General features: G+C 42.6%; 1 protein-coding gene across 2 annotated transcripts in view; it reads right to left on the bottom strand.

Moving 5' to 3' along the window:
* EIF4EBP2 (eukaryotic translation initiation factor 4E binding protein 2) overlaps positions 1–21,378 on the bottom strand; it is a 59,623-nt gene that overhangs the window by 21,954 nt on the left and 16,291 nt on the right. For both annotated transcript variants that reach the window (XM_029609046.1, XM_029609048.1), the window contains exon 2: positions 7,432–7,608. In XM_029609046.1, the coding sequence (XP_029464906.1) occupies positions 7,432–7,608 (177 nt within the window). The remainder of the gene's footprint in view (positions 1–7,431; positions 7,609–21,378) is intronic.

Below are 21,378 nucleotides of genomic sequence, written 5' to 3'. Positions count from 1 at the left end.
ATGTGGCTGAGTGCACAGCATCACCCCCCACCCCCACTCTGGCCGCGGATCTTCATTCCGCCATATTTATAGCAGAACAAAAAATCTGGGTCTTAGATTGTAAGCCCTCTGGGGATAGAGAAGTACCTACAGTATCAAAATGTAATCCGCTTTGAAATGCCAAAAAGCGTGTAAAAAGCTGAATATAAAAAAATCTAAATAAAATCTAATACACGGAGAACCATGATTGGGATATAGTTACAAAGGGTATAATATATTCAGGAAGGGTAGGGTGGGAAAAAAAAAGGAAGGGTGATGAGTGACATCAGATTAAAATAACATTAAAGCCACAGAACTACAGGGCTTATAAGGAAGAGGCACTGTGGGTTAATACGGAAAGAGGGAACATACTATCCATTTATATTAGTGTGATACACAGATTTCCTTTGTAAGCAAAAGAAATGGATACAAATTTAATTGCAGACATTCACAAAATTGCTATAAAAGGGGAGATACTACTGCGGGTGATTTCTATCTGCCAGATGTTGACTGGCAGATTGTCCTGCGGTGTCGCCTAGAAGCAGGAAGGTTCTGAATAGTCTGCGAGAAGAACTGCTCTGGCAACTGATAACAGAAAAGACATGTGAGCGGGCGATACGGGACCTAGTGCTTACAAATGGAGAGAGTGCTTCTGATATCATATTGGCGAAAGGGTGTAGACTTAGGAGTAATCTAAGGAAACATTTCTTTACAGGAAGGTTGGTGGACGTGTGGAACAGCCTCCCTTGTGAAGGTGGTGGAGACAAGAACAGTATCAGAATCCAAGAGACATGGGACAAGCACAGAGGGAGAGGAAGGGACTATAAAGCTGAGCGGGAGATATGGATGGGCCAGATGATCCTTATCTGCAGTCAATAGTATAATAATCTGAATGTAGTTTCTATGCATTTAGGATTATTATGCTGTTGAATTTTTTGTGCTTTTTGATATTGATGCATTATTATAGTTGGATATTGTAACTGAAGCGTTTGTTCACGGAAGCTGGTCTATAAATATAAAACTTAAATCTTTCCACTTGTTAGTGAGTGCATGAGAGCTCATATTTTGAAGTCTAACCAGTGCAGCTCTGTTAAATAAAATATACCGGTATTTCTTTAGTTTGCTACTCATTCTGTGATGCAGCTCATGAAAACCCTTCTATAGGTTTGAGGAGAGGTCATCTCCACATACACACCAATCTCCAGCAAAAGATGAGCAACATGTGTAATCAAAGCTAATGGATGTGCAATTTCTGTACCAATTACGCCCACATTGCCGTGTTCAGAAGCACAAGGAGGTATGCGCATGCTGCACAGAAAAAACATCAGCGATGATGGAAAGTTTTCATTATAGACAGAAAACAAAACCACATGAATTGCTTTTGCTAAATCACACACATTCTTGTGAACTGAGCATGAACAAAAATGGTACACCGCATAGCACCATATTGTATAGTGTCTGCTTAGAGAGGCATGTCAGCCATCTCCGAGCCTAAAACAAAACTTCAGCCTGCGCCAGGATGCCTGTAGGAATATTCACAGCCGCTACTGGCCCCAAAAGCCTTTCAGCTTTTCACAAATCCTGTCAGCTGGTGGAATGGACAGGATAACATCCGTGAAAGAAAGGCACATCCGCACAACGTAAAGCTACAGCTAATGTCAAAGAGACCAAAACAGTCTTGCATAGAAACTCAAACAGAATTTGCTATGGTACTCAGGTACGGAAACGATGCTGGCAGCCTTCTAATCAGCTCTTGAACAGGTACAGAAAGAAAAGCCGAGCAGGAAACCTGCAGAAACACCAGCAGCCATGGCTTCAGGCTGGATAACTGCAGAGACCAGAGAAAGAAGACCCAGTTTGGCAAAAAAAAAGTAAAAAAGGTTGCCTGCCCTTGGGGGGTTGACGGTTACCTTCAAAAAGTTGTCACCTCATAAAAAAATGACTGGAGATGTTTCAAGTTGGATTGAACGACGTGTTTATTTAAGGTGTTTTTTTCCTCTACGTAACGGCTTTTTCAAGATTTATATATTTATAATTGATATTCCGCTTTCAGGCATTTCACAGCAGATTACATTCAGGTACTGTAGGTATTTACCCTATCCACAGATAGATGCACAGAACTGCAGGTTCAATTTCAAGGTGTTACGCCCGATCGCAGATGACTGCGACCTCTAATGCTTACCTCTTTCTCTGCTGCCTTGTCAGTATTGGGGAGAACGGCGACCTCTGCCAGCGATTACCGACCTGCTTGGCGTTCCCGAGACAGCGTGGGCACTGCCGACCACCATCTTGCTCCAGGAATCACATAGGCGCGCGCGGGGGCCACTTGTACACTTCATGGCGGGAAACTTGGGGGCGTCCCCTCCTGATGACGTCTTCGCTCTGCTGTACTTAACCTGACTGGCCCTGCCTATCGACAAGTTAGCAAGGAGTTCCCTCGTTGCTGAATCCGCTCACGGACTTCCTGTTCCTGCATTTGGCGTGAGACGCTTTGGGTACCCGCTCCTCGGGGGCCCTTCCTCGTCTCTGGCTATCCGCTCCTCGGAGGGCCTTCAGTCTTGGACTGCTGCCTGTCCCGCTCCTCGGGACCCTTCAGTGAGTACCTAACTCCACGGATCTACTCTACCAACTCTTGTGGGATCCTCTCCAATGTACCCCGTTCCTCGGGCCACTACCATATTCTCTCTAGTAGGAGCTACTTCGGTGTACCCTGCGTTGCAGGCCACTACCACGTCACCTCCAGGACACTCTCCGCGTTCCTGTGCCTCGGACCTCCACCATACCATCTCTGTGGGGAATCCCTCAGTGTACCCTGTGCTGCAGACCACTACCATACCATCACTATGGAGAGACTACCTGGGTATTTCCTGTGCTACAGGTCACTACCATATCATCACTACTGAGAGTCTCCTTCGGTGTACCTGCGCTGTACGTCACGACCTATCACCACTATGAAGAGACTTCCTCGGTGTACCCCGCCCTTCGGCCCACTACCGGATCTCCTTCTCTGAGGTATTCCCTCTGGGTATACCCCTCTACTCTGACATCACCACTTCTCCTGCACTCCCGCTCCGCAGGCTGTGTTCTTCTATCTATCCAATAAAGACTCTATTCCACAGCTGTCTCTGACGTCTGCTGGGACCACGCCTCCCGACGGTGAGGATCACAGGGCTCCTCCCTATGGGCGGTGACACCTCTCACCTCGGCCCAGGGTCCACACACTAACAAACCATAACACAAGGTCCCAGTTTCAAGTGGCTACGAAGGCTAAAGTAGCTTGCTTCCCAATAATGCATGGCTGCTTTACACACTGAAAATTTTAAAGTTGAATTTAAGTATTCTTTTGATGCACGGTTGCATCAAGTACATGTAACCATTTTTAAGAGCAAGTACCTATTCGGTATGAGCCATTTTTTTGCACCATTCCCAAAAGCATGGTAAATGATTAGAAGGTTTCAAGCACTACTCCCAAATCTGAGGCCCTGATGTAATATGACGAGTAAAAAAAAAAAAGTACGTGTGCTGAATTTCAGGGTACATTTTCTTTACTCGCACACTAAATAAGAGAGTTGACGCCTAATGCAGCAAGCTAATGGCATACTAACGCATCGGGAGTTTAAAAAAGCACACTAACCTGAAAATGTGCTGAGAGAGACATGCTCAGTGCACATAAAGCATGTTCTCTGCACATAATCCACATTACAGGTCCCCCTGCACCACGAACTCCAGCTTCAGCCCATAGACTAAGACTAGTCCCAGAAACTGCTCTGACCTGGGGCAAAATTTCCAGCCTTAACAAAAAAAAGGAGTTAAGCCTTCGCACCTCTCTGTAGTGAGGAGTAATAGCGAATGTCTTGATTAATATGGGATTTCCATGGAGGTGCACGTTTGTGTACACATTTTTTGTCCGCCACACTCCTTGTCACATCAGGAGTAAAGCTGTACGCACAAAAAAAAAAAAAAGGTGCGTACAACCGCGCATTAATATGCTCGTGGCTGAGCACACCTTATTACAGCGGCCTACAATTTGACTTTTTATGCTACCTTTCTGCAGTCATTTGCCAAAATTGGGTTTGGGTTTATACAAACTTGTTTTGGTCTTTTTGATATTAGTTTTAGACTTACCCTGATAATGCAACGCCACAAAATTCAGGAAAGCGTGTCACACACTTTGAGAGATAAAGTGGTCAAGTGAGAATTTCTCTCTGCTGTTTGATTTTATCTAATGCATGGATATCGGACTAAAGAGCTTTTTTGTAGCATAGGTGAATTATGGGGTAAAGCAATGGCCAATGCAGACCCCTGTCGATTCACAAGGAAAGGAATCTTCTTAAAAAATGACATTTGAGGGTTATCTTGTACCTGTTTCTTGTATTCTGGATGCAGAGGAATCTCGCTCAGCTAACCACAGCTGTCCCCAAGTCCCAATGCCCAGCCTATTACACTTTTCCTCACTCTGCTCTATCTGAAAATCTTCAACAGGATTTAGCAATCAAACTTCAGTTTTCTTAACCAAATTTCTCAGAAAACTACACTAAAAGAAAACAAACACGGGACTATAATGGGATACCCATAATATTAAAAGTTAATTGATCTATTATCTCTGCCACTAACACATCTCCTCAGGCGGGAGTCTACACCACACCCTTCTTCCCCCCTCCACTCCCAGACATCTCAAGGAAAGCAACTGGCCTGGTCTAAATTCAAAGCAAGGGCTGTTGGCAGGCACCACTGCACTCCTTCACCTCCAAACCCATGAGATTTTTTTTTGCCTTTGAAGGTTCAAGAAACACGTGAGGCTTGTTCTAGTGAAAAGTGTGATGCTGCCCCAGCAATGGAAAAGGTACAGCGCGGGCAGCAGCAGCGCAGGCTTCCCTCACACAGTACCCACTATAAAACTAGTGCTCCAGTTCATGACATCAGCGTGGCATATGCACTCATTCCTGTATAACAGCAACGCCCATTGGATGTTCTTTTTTTTTTCCATAGCAGATCAGAACAGAGGTCCTCAGTCTCTGTTCTCGAGGAGCTGCAACCCAGTCGTGTTTTCTGGGTTTCCATAATGAATGTGCCCGAGATCTGTTTGCCTGCACTGCCTCCACTGCCCACAAACGATCTCGTGCACAGTCACTGTAGAAATCCTGAAAACCCAAACGGATGGGGGGGGGGGCCCCCTAAGGACTGAGTTTGGGGAGGGCTGGAACAGAGCCTTAAGAAAACATGCTTTTTGGCTGAAGGCTAAGCGGAACTGCTGCAAGATGCCATGTGAGAAATGTGGATTTAATTCTCTAACCTGGACCAGCACGGGCTGGCGAAGCTGCAGATCACTGACAGCCCCCAGGGGGAAGAGAGGTGAGAGATGCAGCCACCATGCAACAGTGACACCTGACAGCCTGACTCCGGGTGCACATTGATCAGGGGGAACTGTGGTCTGTAGCTCCACGTTGAGGATTCTTCCTTTGACAGCTGGGTTAGATTTGGTGGGGGTGGTGAGTTTGGGAGGGAGGGGGGGGGGGGTGACATTTCAGCTACCTGCAAATGAAAGCTCATGGAGCAGTAGGCCGCCTCCCCAGTACAGGCTGCTTCTGACTGAGCCGAAAGCAGCAGGAGAAAACTGTTGGAAACCCAAACTGTTTCCCCTTCCCCCTCCCCCCCAAAAAAAACCCAAAAGGCAAAGAGGGTTTTGAATGCTCTGACCCTCCCCAGGATACAATAAAGCCTCTTTTGGGATGTCTCTCTCTCATTTTCGGGCCGATACAGTAAGGGGTAATAGCGCGTCGAAAACCCACATCTAACCCCCCCCCCCCCCGAAACTAATAGCGCTCGCAACATGCAAATTCACGTTGATGGCCCTATTAGTTATTCCCGCGCGATCCAAAAAGCAAAATGTGCATCAAAGCCGCACATTTTACTTTCAGAAATTAATGCCTGCCAAAGGCTGGCTTTAATTTCTGCCGGCGCCAGGGAAGTGTACAGAAAAGCAGAAAAAAATGCTTTTCTGTACATCCTCTGACTTAATATCATAGCGATATTAAGTCGGAGGCCCCAAAAATTAAAAAAATTAAAAAAATAAATTTAAAAATCGGCCCATGGGTCGGAAGTGGAGGCTCAATTATGCCGGCGTCCATTTTCCGAACCCGTGGCTGTCAGCGGGTTTGAGAACCGACGCCGTCAAAATTGAGCGTCGGCTGTCAAACTTGCCGACAGCCTCTGCTCCTGTCAAAAAAGAGGCGCTAGGGACACGCTAGGGTCCCTAGCACCTCTTTTTACCGTGGGCCCTAATTTGCATAGGCCACCCTCCTGAATCGCGCGGCCAGGAGAGTGGGCGCTCGCCGGCTCTCCTGCGCGTTTTTCTGTATCCGCCTGTTTGAAGTTCCTTCATATACTAAGAGAAAAGATAAAATGTTACTCTCTCTTTCGTTATCTTTTCCTTGGTCACTCAAGCAGGTGTCCTCTCAAGGGCTTTATATACTATTTTTTGGAGCCCTCCTCTGCTGAGCAGATGATCCCACAGCAGTATCATGCCTGAGTTTTCTTGCACGTGCATGCATCTCCCAACTGCACAGCACTGCAGCAGTGGCCAAATCTGCTGGGCAGCTTTGTCAAATAAACAGCATCACCCTCCCTCCCAGTTCATTTCACTCCATGTCAGAATTGTTATCACTCTGTTAGCAAATCAGCCGTCCAAGCCATACAATCCTCTGACCACAGCACTTAGGGTTTTTCAGAATTATACCCAGCCCTGCGCAGCTCACCCTCACTGCCCTGCTGCGTCACCTTACAGCAGGCACAGTTAGAGGCTGAGCAGCAGGGAAAGCCTGAAGCCAGAGTCTTCTCCTGTCAGTCCCTTCAAAGCTGCCAGACAGGTGACAAAAAAGCACTTGGCGGGGCAGGGAATACCCATAGTGCCTCCTGCAAGCCAGCAGGTGGCATCACTAGCATGGCCTCCCCCAGGGAATCATCACCAACTGCACCTCCAATGCCCATGGCCCGTATAACAGGAACATCAAACTCCTGGGTCAATGGCACAGGCAAGGTACACAAGGTTTGCCCACTCAGTAAGATGAGTCTCAGGAAAACGCATTAAAGCATGACCCTGCTGAGCCCTTAGGCCGTGTTTCAACTCAGCTGACAAGAGAGTTTGAGAAGCTCCCCTGCAAACATTAGGACTTTCATAGATGTAAGCAGCACCCCTCCTGCCTTGAGCAGCATTAAGCGTTCTGTGGCGGGAAAAGGTCCATGTTCGGGACCCTGAAGAGCTCAGTATGCTTCCTAAACCTCGGGCTTTAGATCACAACGCTGCAATACCTCACCAATTCATCTCAGTCCGCGCCGCCCCCACCATCAAGGACTCCCCCCCCCCCCCCCCCACCAGGCCTCCTGCTCTGCACGTGCCCGCACACGCTTGCCTACCTGTTGCTGGCTTCCCCTCGTGATGGTTCAAGTTGTTGCTTTCCACCTTGGCCTCGTCAGTGGCCACGCCGGGGCTTGTGACTCCTGGAATATCGGGCAGGCGGCGAGGAGGGGTCTGGGCCAGTGGGGAGTTGCGGCGATCCAGCAGGAACTTGCGGTCGTAGATGATTCGGGTTCCTGGGCACAACATTGGGTGTTAGAAGAAAAAAAAAAAAAAAAGGAAGGAGCACATGAACAACTGTTTGGTGGATGCAAGCAATAATCACCGTGCGAGCGCCTTGGGTCACCGTGCTCAGTTGTGCCACAAAAAACCCCAAAAATTCATCACATGTCCCCGTCTGTGAATGGTGCACATTACACAGTGTCACCAAACATTCTCCTGAATCAAGAAGGAAGCTCCCCATTAGTATTAAAATTGTACATATAGTTATGACTCAAGGCAGTTCTTTAATATCTTTTCAAACATTAATAGATACATATGAAATTTCCCTCCAAAAATATGGTGGGTGTGTGTGTGTATATATATATAGTCATCTAGTAAACTATTTGATGAAAGGATTTCATATAAGAGTAATAGTCAGATATCCTACTGCTTTGGAACATTTTGTTACTGAGCAAGACAAGGGTTACCCACGGGTAGCTACCATTTAGAAAACTGCCAGTCGCCCAAAGCAAGAACAGACAAAGAGTCCTGAGCACTATCTGATCAGAGGGATGCCTGAGACAGGGACCCCCCCCCTTCTAATATGGCAGAAAGTTGGACTAATAAACAACATTAATGAGCTGCAATCAGGAGACACTGCCAGCTGCAGCTCAGGAGCCCTTCAGCATTTGCAGTCACCTTGATTAACACAGAAAGTGAGTCTTGCAAGTCCTGGCTATCCCCCAGGAACCTGAATAACTTATGGGGAGGTATGGGAGAGCGCTCAGCTCCCTACGCAGAAAACAGAACATTAACTTATAATTATGACTACTGTATGAAGAAACAATCGTATAAATAGAACAAGGTCCCTAGAGCTCAGAGCTTGTGGCCTTGTTCAAATTTAAATATTCTCAACTTTTTCCCCCATGTGGTGTAGCTCCTTTGTTTGTTATTTTTAAATTTTGTTGTTTGTGTTTCAAAATTTTATCATAAAACTCAAGAGAGAACAAACAATTACATAACCTATATGTAATGGGGTATGTTCTAGTATGTTTTATTGGCCAGTATGGTCTATTATGTTTTATATTGTTATTTGCTTGTATTTTTAGTATGTTCTATGGTATGGTGTGTAACATTTTTATGCCATTGTATTACTTGTTATATGTTATTTGCTTTGGGTATACTTGGAAAGGCAGGCAATAACTGAAATAGATAAAATCCAATCAAGTTAGTGCTTTTCTACATAAAAGAATTACAGAACCTCACGCAATGTGAAAGCAGACTAATTTCTAAGCTCTTCAGTTTACGTTTCATTATTACTTCACTAATATTTTCTCTGAGATGCTGCACTCCCCCTAGTCTCCTGCACGTAGGAGTGATGCAGCAGGTCTGACTATACTAAAGGTTTCTTGGATTCTCTGTGTGAAGCTGAAAACCTTTTTTTTTTTTTTTTTATAATTTGAAGTTTTATTGACCATATGAAGCACTAGAGATAACAATATCAAAGATATTACCTCTGTATACAGTTAATAAACTCATTTTACAAAAATATCTCCCACAATCCCCCCTTTGTTAGCGTAAAATAACAACAGCACATATATAACAATAACACATACATAATAAATGTTCCTCAATGGACAATATGCTAAGATACAAGAGCCATCAACCAAAATCTAAGAAATACCTTACGCAATATGATCTTTGGCAGCTCATTATGTAGAAGTATCAATATCCCTTTTATAAACAGATATAAGCATCAACATTGGCCCTTATTATTACTGTGATTATTAACATATTGTTATAGTCATCATAACTCTCAAAACCATCCCACCCCACGCTAGAAAAAACAATAATAATAATAATAGTAGCTGGTGCTATTTAATATCTTGAGATCCAAACATTAACTTAAGAGATAAAAAAATAAAAAAAGAGATAAGACATAAGTGAGATAAAAGACCTCATACCAAATGCCTCTCCCTCCATTTCCTATGGGGTCCCATATCTGATCGAATTTCTCTAAGGTATCACTTCTATGCACGGTCAGTTTAGCCAAATGATAGACCTGCTCCAGACGAGAACTTAAAGGAGACTCAAGTGGAACGTGAGCCTTTCCCCACCACCTTGCCAATTCACACTTGGCAGCCACAAGCACCTGACCCACCAATTGTGCTGTATTAGGATCCAAACATGGGAAGGGTATGTTTAGTAGACATAGTTTCCACCATCAAAATCATATCCCAAAACAATGAAACTTTTGGGCACTCCCACCACATATGGTATAAAGTACCAACAAAACCACCTTCGCGCCAGCAATCTCCTGTTAAGGGTGGGTAAAATTTCCTCAATCTATCAGGTGTCCGATACCATCTATATAAAATGTTGTAGTTGTTTTCAACAATGAGTGAGGAGACAGAGCATTTGCCTGTATATAGAAAACATGTATTCCTCTCAAAGGATTTTTCCAATAAATCAGATAAATTCAGATCAGCTTGATTATCCTGTTTTTGATCATTTAATACCTGGTTTTGAGGTAAATAATAGATTCTTGCAATTGCTGGTACTGCCTCATTAGTGTATTTTAACACATTAACAAGATAACTTCTAAATAAGTCTGTTACAGATATTAAATGGGTTTTAGGAAAATTAAGTAACCTTAAATTATTCTCCCTCATTTGATTTTCCATAATTTCCATTTTATCAGAATGCATTTTCTCAGACTTAATTAGATTTCCCTGTACTTTATCCATCTCCTTCATTTTAACTTCTAGGGCATATACAGAACCTTCTATTTTATCTATCTTCATCTGTTGGGTCAAATGTTTATTCAAAACTTCCTGCAATGTATTTGCCATACTGTTTATAGATTTTTGCATTGTTAATAACAGAGTCCCGATTTCTTCAAGGGTGAAATTCCTCGGCGTAATTACAGTTATTCCAGTCAGAGACCCTCCATGAATACCTCCATTACCTCCCTCTATTGGGGCCTGAGCAGGTACAGACTGTAATAAAGGAGTACCATTTTGATCCCTGGAGTCCATCCCTGGACTCTCCAAGGAGCAGGTTAAATTCCCTGCTACTCTCTGGTCTCGCAATGGAGTAAAATTCAAGTTAAGTCTTGGATCCTTCAAAGAGTTGATCCCTTCTCTGATCCCACCAGGCGGCTCCGGTGTTGCTGGTGCTCCAGGGGTTAAAGATGTTTCTTGGGTCTGGAGGGAAATCCCCTGCTCCCGGTCATATCCCTCAGCGACCCCTCCTCCTGTTTTCCCAAATCCTGTTTCCATGCAATGATGTGTGCAGGTTTCGAGGGACTGGGCTGGGCTCTGATCTCGGGTTTCTTGGTTCTGCAGGACAGGGCGCTGTCCTGTATGATTGGTGGAATGTAAAAAAAAAAGATTTCCAGCCCAAGAATTAGGGAGAAGATGTTTTGTTACCAGTCTGCCACCAGTGAATAAGCAAGAGTGAGAGAATAATGGGATTCTGCAATTTTCCTTTTGGGACGGAAGAGATAAAAGTCCTTTTGGGGACAACATAGGGATCCCAGTGTGTGAAGTTGTGCTTAAGCAGCATAAAGAATTATGCCTGCAATTTTGTTGCTACTAGAACTGGAAGAACTGTTTCCAGTTTTGGTAGTTACTACTATTACTATCTATCATTTTTAAAAGACTACAATAAAGCTCTGGAATTTGTTGCCAGAGGATGTGGTTAGTGCAGTTAGTGTAGCTGGGTTCAAAAAAGGTTTGGATAAGTTCTTGGAGGAGAAGTCCATTAACGGCTATTAATCAGGTTTACTTAGCTAATAGCCTCTGCTACTAATTGCATCAGCAGCATGGGATCTTCTTACTGTTTGGGTAATTGCCAGGTTCTTGTGGCCTGATTTGGCCTCTGTTGGAAACAGGATGCTGGGCTTGATGGATCCTTGGTCTGACCCAGCATGGCAAGTTCTTATGTTCTCAACGTTTAGTAAGTTAAATAATTTCAAAATAGATTTGTTGAGCTTATCAGCCCTTTCATAATAGACCTCGAAAAGGATTTCCCCTTAAGCAGATCTAGCGTAACCTTATTTTGTGTTTAAAATGCAGCAGTTGGGCATACTGGAAATAATTTCTCTTCCTCAGATGAAATTCATCTTGCAAAGTCATAAAGGCCAATACCTGCTTTCTATTCCATAGCTAAGAACATAAGAATATGTCATACTGGATCAGATCAAGGGTCCATCAAGCCCAGCATCCTGTTTCCAACAGTGACCAAGCCAAATCACAAGTACCTGGCAAGTACCCAAACATTAGACAGATCACAAGCTACTATTGCTTATTAAGTACCGTAATAGCAATTTATGGATTTAACTGCTACCTGTTCTAATCTAGTCAATCCCAAAAATGTCCATCTTGTAAAAGATCTATTATCAATACCCAGAAAAAACTCCCTATTATAATGAATTGATGTGTGGAAGCAATACTTTCTGTTTATTCCACAACTCCAGAGTCAGAGAAGAAAAGGGAGACAGCCCCTTGGCTGAGGATCTTGCCTGTTTGAGAAGCCACATTAAAGTATCTGAAGTAAAGTTAGCCCCCAACAGCTCATTTTCAATCTGGATTCACCTTTTAGTACCCGACTGCTGATTCCAGTCAATCGTAGTCCTCAACTGGGAGGCAACGTAGTACCACTGCAAATTGGGTACCCCCAAACCCCCACTAGTTTTTGCCAAATACAAAACTTTTTTTGCCACCTTAGGTGGCTTCTGCCTCCAGATAAAACTAAATATCTTTCTCTGCCACAATTTTAGAATCTTTTCAGGTATTGATACGGAAAGTGTTTGGAAGAAATAACAAAAGTGAGGTAACGCATTCATCTTGATCACTGCTATTCTGCCCAGTCATGTAAGATTAAGTCTCTCCAACCTTTGTAGGTCCCTGAAGGATCATTTTGTACAGTGGGTCATAATTCAAATTTAAATAGTGAGTCTATCTGCTCCCATTCTCACCCCCAAATATTTTGCTCCATCTTGAATATGTTTAAATGAAAACTGCCCCTTCGGGGCTTCCATCCAATCACTAGGAAATGATATATTAAGTAGTTTGGATTTCTCCTCGTTTTTTCTTAAATCCAGAACCCCTTCCGTATTTCTTGCGATAAGTTTCCTAACAAGGTTTCCGGATCTGACAGTAAATAAAATATCATCTGTGAATAATGACATTTTATATCTGCCTGGCCCTACGTTTATGTCCTTAATTCCCTCCAAGTTCCAAACTCTTTCCTCGAAAGGCTCTAAAGTTAAAGCGAATAACAGTGGGGACAAGGGACAACCCTACTGGCTTCCTCTGCCTACATGGAAAGAGTCAGAGTACCACCCATTAATTTTAAAACGTGCCTTGGGTTCATCATATAGCTTTTTAATTCACGTCTGAAAATTGAGTCCCAACCCCATTTTATCAAGTACTTTGAACAGAAAAGGCCAGTGAACCCTATCAACCACCTTTTCAGCGTCAGTTGTTATGAGAACAGAAGGAACCATTCTCTGGCATGCCACCCAAATTAAATTTAATATCCTTCTAATATTACCAGAAGCTAGCTTTCTGGGAACAAATCCTGATTGATCTGCATGAATCGATGTGAGAGCCACCTGACCTATAATCAGAGAGCAAGAATTTTGGTCAATATTTTCAGATCTAAAATAATGATATGGGTCTAAATGAACTACGTAAGGTTGCAATCCTACCTTGCTTTGCCAAAACTGTGATACCGGCCGTATTAGAATCAGATGCAACCCTGCCGCTCATTAAGAGGGAATTAAACATGGAAGACGAAGGCCTAAGAATACTGGTTTTGAAGACTTTGTAGAACTTGGCAGAATAACCATCAAGTTCCGGAGCCTTACCTAATTTTAAATCTTTAATCATATTACCTACTTCTATTTCCGAGATGTCTTTGTTTAAAGAATTCCTCCTGTCCTCTGTTAAAAACAGGAATATCTACTTGATTAAGATGTGTCAATATCTTACTCTTTGACAGACTTATCTAATGAATAAAGTTCCCATAATATTGAGCAACTATATCACTTATGTTTTTATTATCATAAACCATCTGTCCCACCCTGTTCTTTATTTTTGATATCTGAGATTGGGATTGTTTTTCTTTTAATCTTCTGGCTGAAAATCTGCTTGCTCGATTACCAAACTCAAAATGCTCATTTCACCCTGTCCATCTGAAAAGATATGGCCGCTATATCCAATGCTTGCAAGTACCTAAGACTATAAGGTTGTCTTATGAAGGACCTCGAACTTGGCTATCCATTGTAACAAGCATAATCTGGTCCTTTCCCTCTCCTTTTTAACCATTTATGCCTGGGAAATCAAGCTGCTTCTCACAACCGCTTTCAAGCAATCCCATAACACAGCCGGAGACACTTCCCCCATATCATTAATATCTAAATAGCTTCCTTAATGATAAATTAATTCAAACCTATCAAGCTGCCAGAATCTACCCCCCTCACATCTTTCTCTAGTAGATAAAGTGAGCCATACTGGAACATGATCTGACCACCTTATCTGCCCAATGTCCAAATCCAGTATGCAAGAAACCAAGGATCTATCCACCAAAAAATAATCTATTCTGGAATATGATGAGTGGACATTTGAAAAGAAGGTGCAATTCCTTGATGTGAGATTATGCAATCTCCAAATGTCAACTAGCTCCCATTGATTAATGAAATTTTTTAAGTTGGTCCCTTCTAGAATCTCCCATCATTAGAGTTGTTGAAAAAAGGATACTTAGTTAAATTAACCATTAACCCCCCCACCCCAAATGATAAGATGAACCTCGACCCATCCATCCAACAATAATAGACAGTTTATCCAGAAACGTGCCCTGGTTTGTATTAGGACCATATATATTGACTATTGAATAGATCTCATTATTAATTCCCAATTTCACCAATATATATCATCCCTCTTGATCTCTGATAACAGCACGGACATCTACTACTAGACCCTTGGCAAAAAGAACACCTACCACACCAAACGTGTGTGGAAGTAGATGCAGCCAAATACTGTAGTGGAAAGTGCTTGGATATCAAGTCTTTCATAACATTTGACAGGTGTGTCTCTTGACAGAAAAATACATCCACTTTCATTTGAACATCTTTTTTTTTTTTTTTGCAACTGCTTCCTTTTATGGAAAGAGTTTAGCCCCCCAGACATTCAGGGAAACAAGTTTTAAACTACCCATCTTCCCTATTTACTCATGTTGATCAAAGCATTCTCTACATAGCAGTTCTCCAAACTCAGGAATTTCACTCTAAAACATTCAAACCTAAAAAATGTTTCCATAGCACAATTATTTATAAGAAATGCACCCAGCTCGTATACAAAAAAAAAAAAGATCCCCTTTCCCCTCTTAACTACCCTCCCTTCCCCTCAATTGCAACCACCATCCCAACAAGTGGCCTAACTCCCAATCGAGAAACAGCATTATTTTCCCCTTGTCCCTCCATCCTTAATGTGATTCCCGGTATTGCATATTAAAATAAGATATCCCCTACAAAACTTGAATTTGACCATACCATAAAGATTACCAAACACTGCATACAGACTTAACTATAATATCACTTATAATTAGCAACAAGCCGTTTATTTTCCAATAGACCTCTTAAAAAATGTAAAATTTAAGAGGAAAAATCCTCAGTTATGTAAGAGATTCTTTGGTTGAAGAGGGACCCCCCCCCCCCCTTGACTAGATACACTTAAGAACATAAGAAATTGCCATGCTGGGTCAGACCAAGGGTCCATCAAGCTCAGCATCCTGTTTCCAACAGTGGCCAATCCAGGCCATAAGAACCTGGCAATTACCCAAACACTAAGAAGATCCCATGCTACTGATGCAATTAATAACAGTGGCTATTCCCTAAGTAAACTTGATTAATAGCAGTTAATGGACTTCTCCTCCAAGAACTTATCCAAACCTTTTTTGAACTCAGCTACACTAACTGCACTAACCACATCCTCTGGCAACAAATTCCAGAGCTTTATTGTGCGTTGAGTGAAAAATAATTTTCTCCGATTAGTCTTAAATGTGCTTCTTGCTAACTTTATGGAATGCCCCCTAGTCCTTTTATTAATAGAAAGTGTACATAACCAATTCACATCTACTCGTTCAAGACCTCTCATGATCTTAAAGATCTCTATCATATCCCCCCTCAGCAGTTCTTCTCCAAGGTGAGGGTCCACTTGAGTGGACCCTCCTTCATAACCAGGCTTGGTAACTCATTGTTGGATATTATCGATGCATTAAGAAGACCCGCTGCACACAGAATTTTAGCAGCTTCTTCCATGGTTTTAACTCTGGATGATACTCCATGTATGGTGAAGCATAACCCAAAAGGGAAAAGCCAGCAGTATTTCAAATTCTCCCTGCGAAGGGTCGCAATGATTTCTATGAAATCATATCTCTTCCGAATGGAAATTGGAGACAGATCCTGATAAATTTCCATTCGATGGCCTTTCCCAAGTTATCACTCCCATCCGTGGAGCTTGTTGAAAAGTTTTCTGTTTCGTCATTGTACTCTGTGTCCTTGGTAAACTTTTTTATTGCAGTCATAAACCAATGAAAACAGGCCACAATATCTCACGGGCGATCTCCACGCAGCAGACCCAGAGATCTATGCACCTGCATAAACTCAATGGAAGGAAGTTCTGTTTCATCATTTGCTCCCAAAATCATTGTGCATATACTGGTTACCACCATAGTGCAATCATTTTATTCTGACTCCTCTGGGATGCCCTGAAAACGTAGGTTGCTGCAACGAGACCTATTCTCAAGGTCTTTCAAGTAGTCATATATTCCAAGATCTCCTTTTTAACTGATAACATATCTTGCCTCACTTCTCTGAACTAAATTTGAAATGCATGCATTAGCCCTTCTTAGTGTAAGAGATTTTGCAAACTATTTTTCTGATTACGAACTACAAATCTGACTCCGTCCTCCATATTGCTGCAATCTTCTGGGCTACCTCGTTAAACTTAAGTGCCTTAAGTCCACCAACAACTTCTTTTGCACCATCAGGCAATTAGAAGAAATGCTCATGTAGATTTTCACTGAATATTGCCTGCAGATTCTTAGCAATCACCGGGGATTGCTAAAGATGTTAGTGGGAGCTCATAGTTCAAGCAGCCATTAGGTCAACTGACATCACTTTCTTCAAGCCGAAACTTTCTGAAGGAAGAAGTCCAACCATGTGGCTCAGGGGATTTAATGCAATGCAAATTTCTGTTTAACACAGAAAGACAAAGTAACAGGGTACAACTTACAAGAACCTCAGAGTTACAATAATACGTGATGTTGGTTCCCTGTACTGCAACTCTAATTTCCATTTATATGATCAAAAGGGTGAAAACAAACCGGCACAGGTCCCCTTTGTTCAGCATAGTCCCTTCGCAGCATCCCTAGTCTCCAATCTGGGGTGCAGAAAAGTTTTCTAAATATTTTTTCACTCTTAACTACGCTTGTTTTTCTGCATACAGTTTTAGTTGTCAACCATTTGACCATTCCTCAAGCTTTTTAGATTGTTTCTTTAGTCTATTACCCCAGGGTTGTTGACTCTATTGTAGGTCTTAGTGTCATCTGTAAAAAAGACAAACCACTCACAGTAACTCCTCTGTAGTATCGCATATAAAAATACTGAACAGAAATGACTCTAGGACAGATCCACCAAGAGTCCCTTTACCACACTCTCTGTTGTCTACCACTCAACAAGTTTCTAGACCAGTCAACAACTTTTGAGACCCACCCCTAGGCTATTCAATTTGTCAGCCTGCTGTGTGGGAGTGTTCAAAGCTACACTGAAAACCAAATACACCCTATCCATTGACTGTCCCTCCTCTAATTCTTTGATTAACCAATTAAATAAATTGATCCAATTTGTCTGGATCAAGGGAGACTGAATATTCATACAATAGGGAAGTGCCCGAGGGCCCACGGCACTCTCCCCTAGACTCAGATGGGTGGTTAGGGGGTCAATGACTCTTATTGCCGGGGTCCCAGATCACCGTCAGTCCTCCCCGGTGTTGGGACCGGTTCTGTTCAATATCTTTTTGAGCGACATTGTGAAAGGGATAAAAGGTAAAGTTTGTCTATTTGCGAATGATACTAAGATTTGCAACAGAGTGGACACACCAGAAGGAGTAGAGAGAATGAAACATGATTTATGGAAGCTTGAACAATGGTCGAAGATTTGGCAGCTGGGATTCAATGCCAAGAAGTGCAGAGTCATGCATCTGGGGTTTGGTCATCCAAAAGAGCAGTATATGATTGGGGGGGGGGGGGGGGGTGTGAAAGGCTGTTACACACATACCAAGATAGGGACCTTGGGGTGATAGTGTCTAGCAAAATGAAGTTGTCGAAGCAATGTCACAAGGTGATAGCTAAAGCCAGAAGAACGCTGGGCTGCATAGAGAGAGGAATAACCAGTATGAAAAAAAGAGGTGATAACCCTCTTGTACAGGTCCTTGGTGAGGGCTCAGCTGGAGTACTGTGTTCAGTTTTCAAAAAGGGACAGAGACAGAATGGAGGTTGAAGGACCTAAATATGTATACCCTGGAGGAGAGGAGGTGCAGGGGAGATATGTTCAGACCTTCAGATACCTACACAATCAACAAACCTTTTCCATTGGAAAGAAATCAATAGAACTAGGGGTCACGTAATGAAACTCCAGGGAGAATGACTCAGAGCCAATGTCAGGAAATATTTCTTCACAGAGAGGGAGGTGGATGCCTGGAATGCCCTTCCGAAGGAAATAAGGGAGGTGTTGAAGACAAAAACAATGAAAGAAGTTAAAAGGACATGGGATAAACACTGTAGATCCCTAAAGGCTAGAGGATGGAAATGAAGAAAAGAGTGCATGGGGGTAACTTGCTGGAACGGTCATTACTACCCTTAATCAACAAGTCTTCATAATGTTAATGCAACTCAATCATTGCTCTCTACTTCAACGGCAGGGGGAAAAGAGTAAAAGGGGAATTGGATTCAGACAGTAACCAACAAGGACCCTGACTTTTACAGTCTGGGGAAACAAGCATGGGGGTAACTTGCTGATGTGGCTGTTACTACCCTTAACCAATAAACTGGATATTTTTGATGCAACTCCAACATTGCTCTCTGCTTTAACAGGTAATGGGGACTTGGACTCAGACAGCAACCAACAAGGGCCCTGACGTTTACGGACTGGAAAACTGATAAGTATGGGGGTAAAGTGCATGGCGCGGCAATTACTACCATAAGCTTGCTAGACAGACTTTTCTGCCATCATTTATATGTTCTGGACACAGTCTCTCTCTAGTAAACTCATATGTGCTTTGGATCCTGCAACTCACTGAATTCAAGATGTTCCACTATCCTCTCCTTTAAGTACTGACTGTTTTAATTCACCAATCAAGATCAGACTGATTGGCCTGCAGTTACCAGTCACCTGCCTATTTCCCCTTGTATCAAAAGGGACATTTGCCCTTTTTAGGTCCTTTACAACTATTCCTGTGCGTAACACAGAAAAAAAACCCATTTGCAAACCAATCATAAGTCAAATATTTCATTACAGTTCAAAAATTACAGCCCCATATTTATTTTCGGCACTTCAAAGTGGATTACATTCAGGTACTGAAGGTATTTCCCTTTCCCCAGAGGGCTTACAATCTAACAGGGTCATTTATCATTTTGCATTAGGACCTGGGGTTTGGGGAGTGGGTAGGTTTGGGGGGTTGGTTTTACCTACACAGTCAGAGGTACAAACAGCGAAGTTGACATTACTGAAGTTTTTCTGTCGTTTGAATCGATGAAGGGTACAAGAGAAGTTAATCTGTACAATGTACTCTCCACCCAGCTTGATGCACTTTCTACCTAGCTTGTTTGAAGCCCCAAAAATGTAGATTACCACGAGGAGTCCTATTTTCAAGGTCTTCCAAACAGTCATATATTTCCGCATTCAATGTTTGAAGATAGGTAAAGAGTGCATTGTACAGATCAACTCCTCTTGTACCTTTCATCGATTCAAATGACAGAAAATCGTCAGTGATATCAACTTTGCTGTTTGTACCTCTGACTGTGTGTGTAAAACTACACCCCCCCCCCCACTTACCCTAACTTATAGTGGTATAAAATAGAGAGTGCCATTGATTTCTACGTAGAGGCGCACTCTCGCTCTCTTTCCCTGGTAATGCACGAAATTTATTGCACCTTACGGAAATTGCCTATACGATACGGAAGCAAGGTATTAAGTCTAAAAAAAAAAAAAGGGGCATGGTTAATCGCAAGTGCTATTTTTGCTATAGTCATAGCATTTTGATAAATCTAGGCCTAAGTTTGTACTTGAGGCAACAGAGGGTAAGGTGACTTGCCCAAAATCACAAAGAGTGACAGTAGGACTTGAACTCTGATCTCCCCAGATTGTAGCCTGCTGCTCTAACCACTAGGCTCCTTCATTCCTCACCTTTGAAATCTAAAGATATCAGTCTCACTGGCTATCACTCATCTGCATTTTGTTGCCTTGTAACATGACCCAGTCAGCTTTCTTTCCAGGGTGAACTGTCTTGATTTGAATCTTGCATCTGCTTAATTCCATCTCACCAGGAAGCTCCCTTTTATATTAAGTAGTTGCACTCCACTTTAATTATTTTCTTAAAACAGAATAAGATCAAGACAGGCCACAATGGAGCTAAAAAACGGGCAAACTGCTTAAGATTCAGATGCAGGAAAATTTGCTGTGACAATCTATATATATATTACCAAAGTAATATATAAAGTGTTTAAAATAAGATAAAATGCATAAATTATAATAATAATAAAATAAAATTACAGATTACATAAAAAACAGTTCCTGGGTTCTGGTGCTGGTCCTTAATGCCTCTGGTCAGATTACATTTCTGGCCTGATGGCGGGGATCTGACATATTTTGCTGCCTCTCCTCCCCATCCTGCGACACTGCAAGGGTTGCCTGGACATTCACTGGGAAGAGCAGGAAGGGGCTCCTAAACATAGTAACATAGTATATGACAGCAGAAAGAGACCCACGTGGTCCATCCAGTCTGCCCAGCAAGCTTTATTCATTTACTCTTTTAATTAATGCATTTTTTAAATTCTGATAATGAAGTAACTGCTGCTCCGTGCAGGTTACCCCTTATCTTCATTTCCATCCTGAAATGCACACCAGGATAATTCTACTCCCAGGCCCTCTGTGTTTACAAGTCAGGGGAGCAGGCACTCCTCCCTCTGAGTTGGGGGGCAGACACCTAACACATTCAAGGCTGGGGAATGGACATTTCCCTAAGCCTTTTCTGATGACAACAGCTCAGGCTTTCTGTTGTTTACCAGCAAAAGGGCTGTGCTTGCTACTGAAACAGGAAAGCAGATAGTCAGGACTGGAGACAGATGACAAGCAGACACACAACTCTTTCCTTCCGTCCTGGGCTTCCATTTCAATTCTTTAGCAGTAAGTCACCAGAGCCCTTACTTAGTCTAACTAAAGCACATAGTAATTTTCCAACAATATAGTACATGAGAGAAAGTAAGAAGATAGCTTGCCACAAAGCTGAAACACCATCATTAAGGCTTCAGGTTTTGTCACTCTTAATGAAGGATGGAGATGATAAAGGGTGTCTTTTGACATTCTAGCTCTAGCACATACTGGCTTGCACACCAGCAGCTTGCTACACCAGATGGGTGTTATTTTCTCATTGTGATAAGGTGTGTGTGTGTGTAAGGTTTGTGTATGTGAGAGAGAGGTTTTATTCCACTGATTCCTATGGAGAAGGGGGGAATAGGTG

Source organism: Rhinatrema bivittatum, chromosome 7, assembly GCF_901001135.1.
Source record: "Rhinatrema bivittatum chromosome 7, aRhiBiv1.1, whole genome shotgun sequence".
NCBI lineage: Eukaryota > Metazoa > Chordata > Amphibia > Gymnophiona > Rhinatrematidae > Rhinatrema > Rhinatrema bivittatum.
This window is presented reverse-complemented; position numbering and strand designations above follow the sequence as displayed.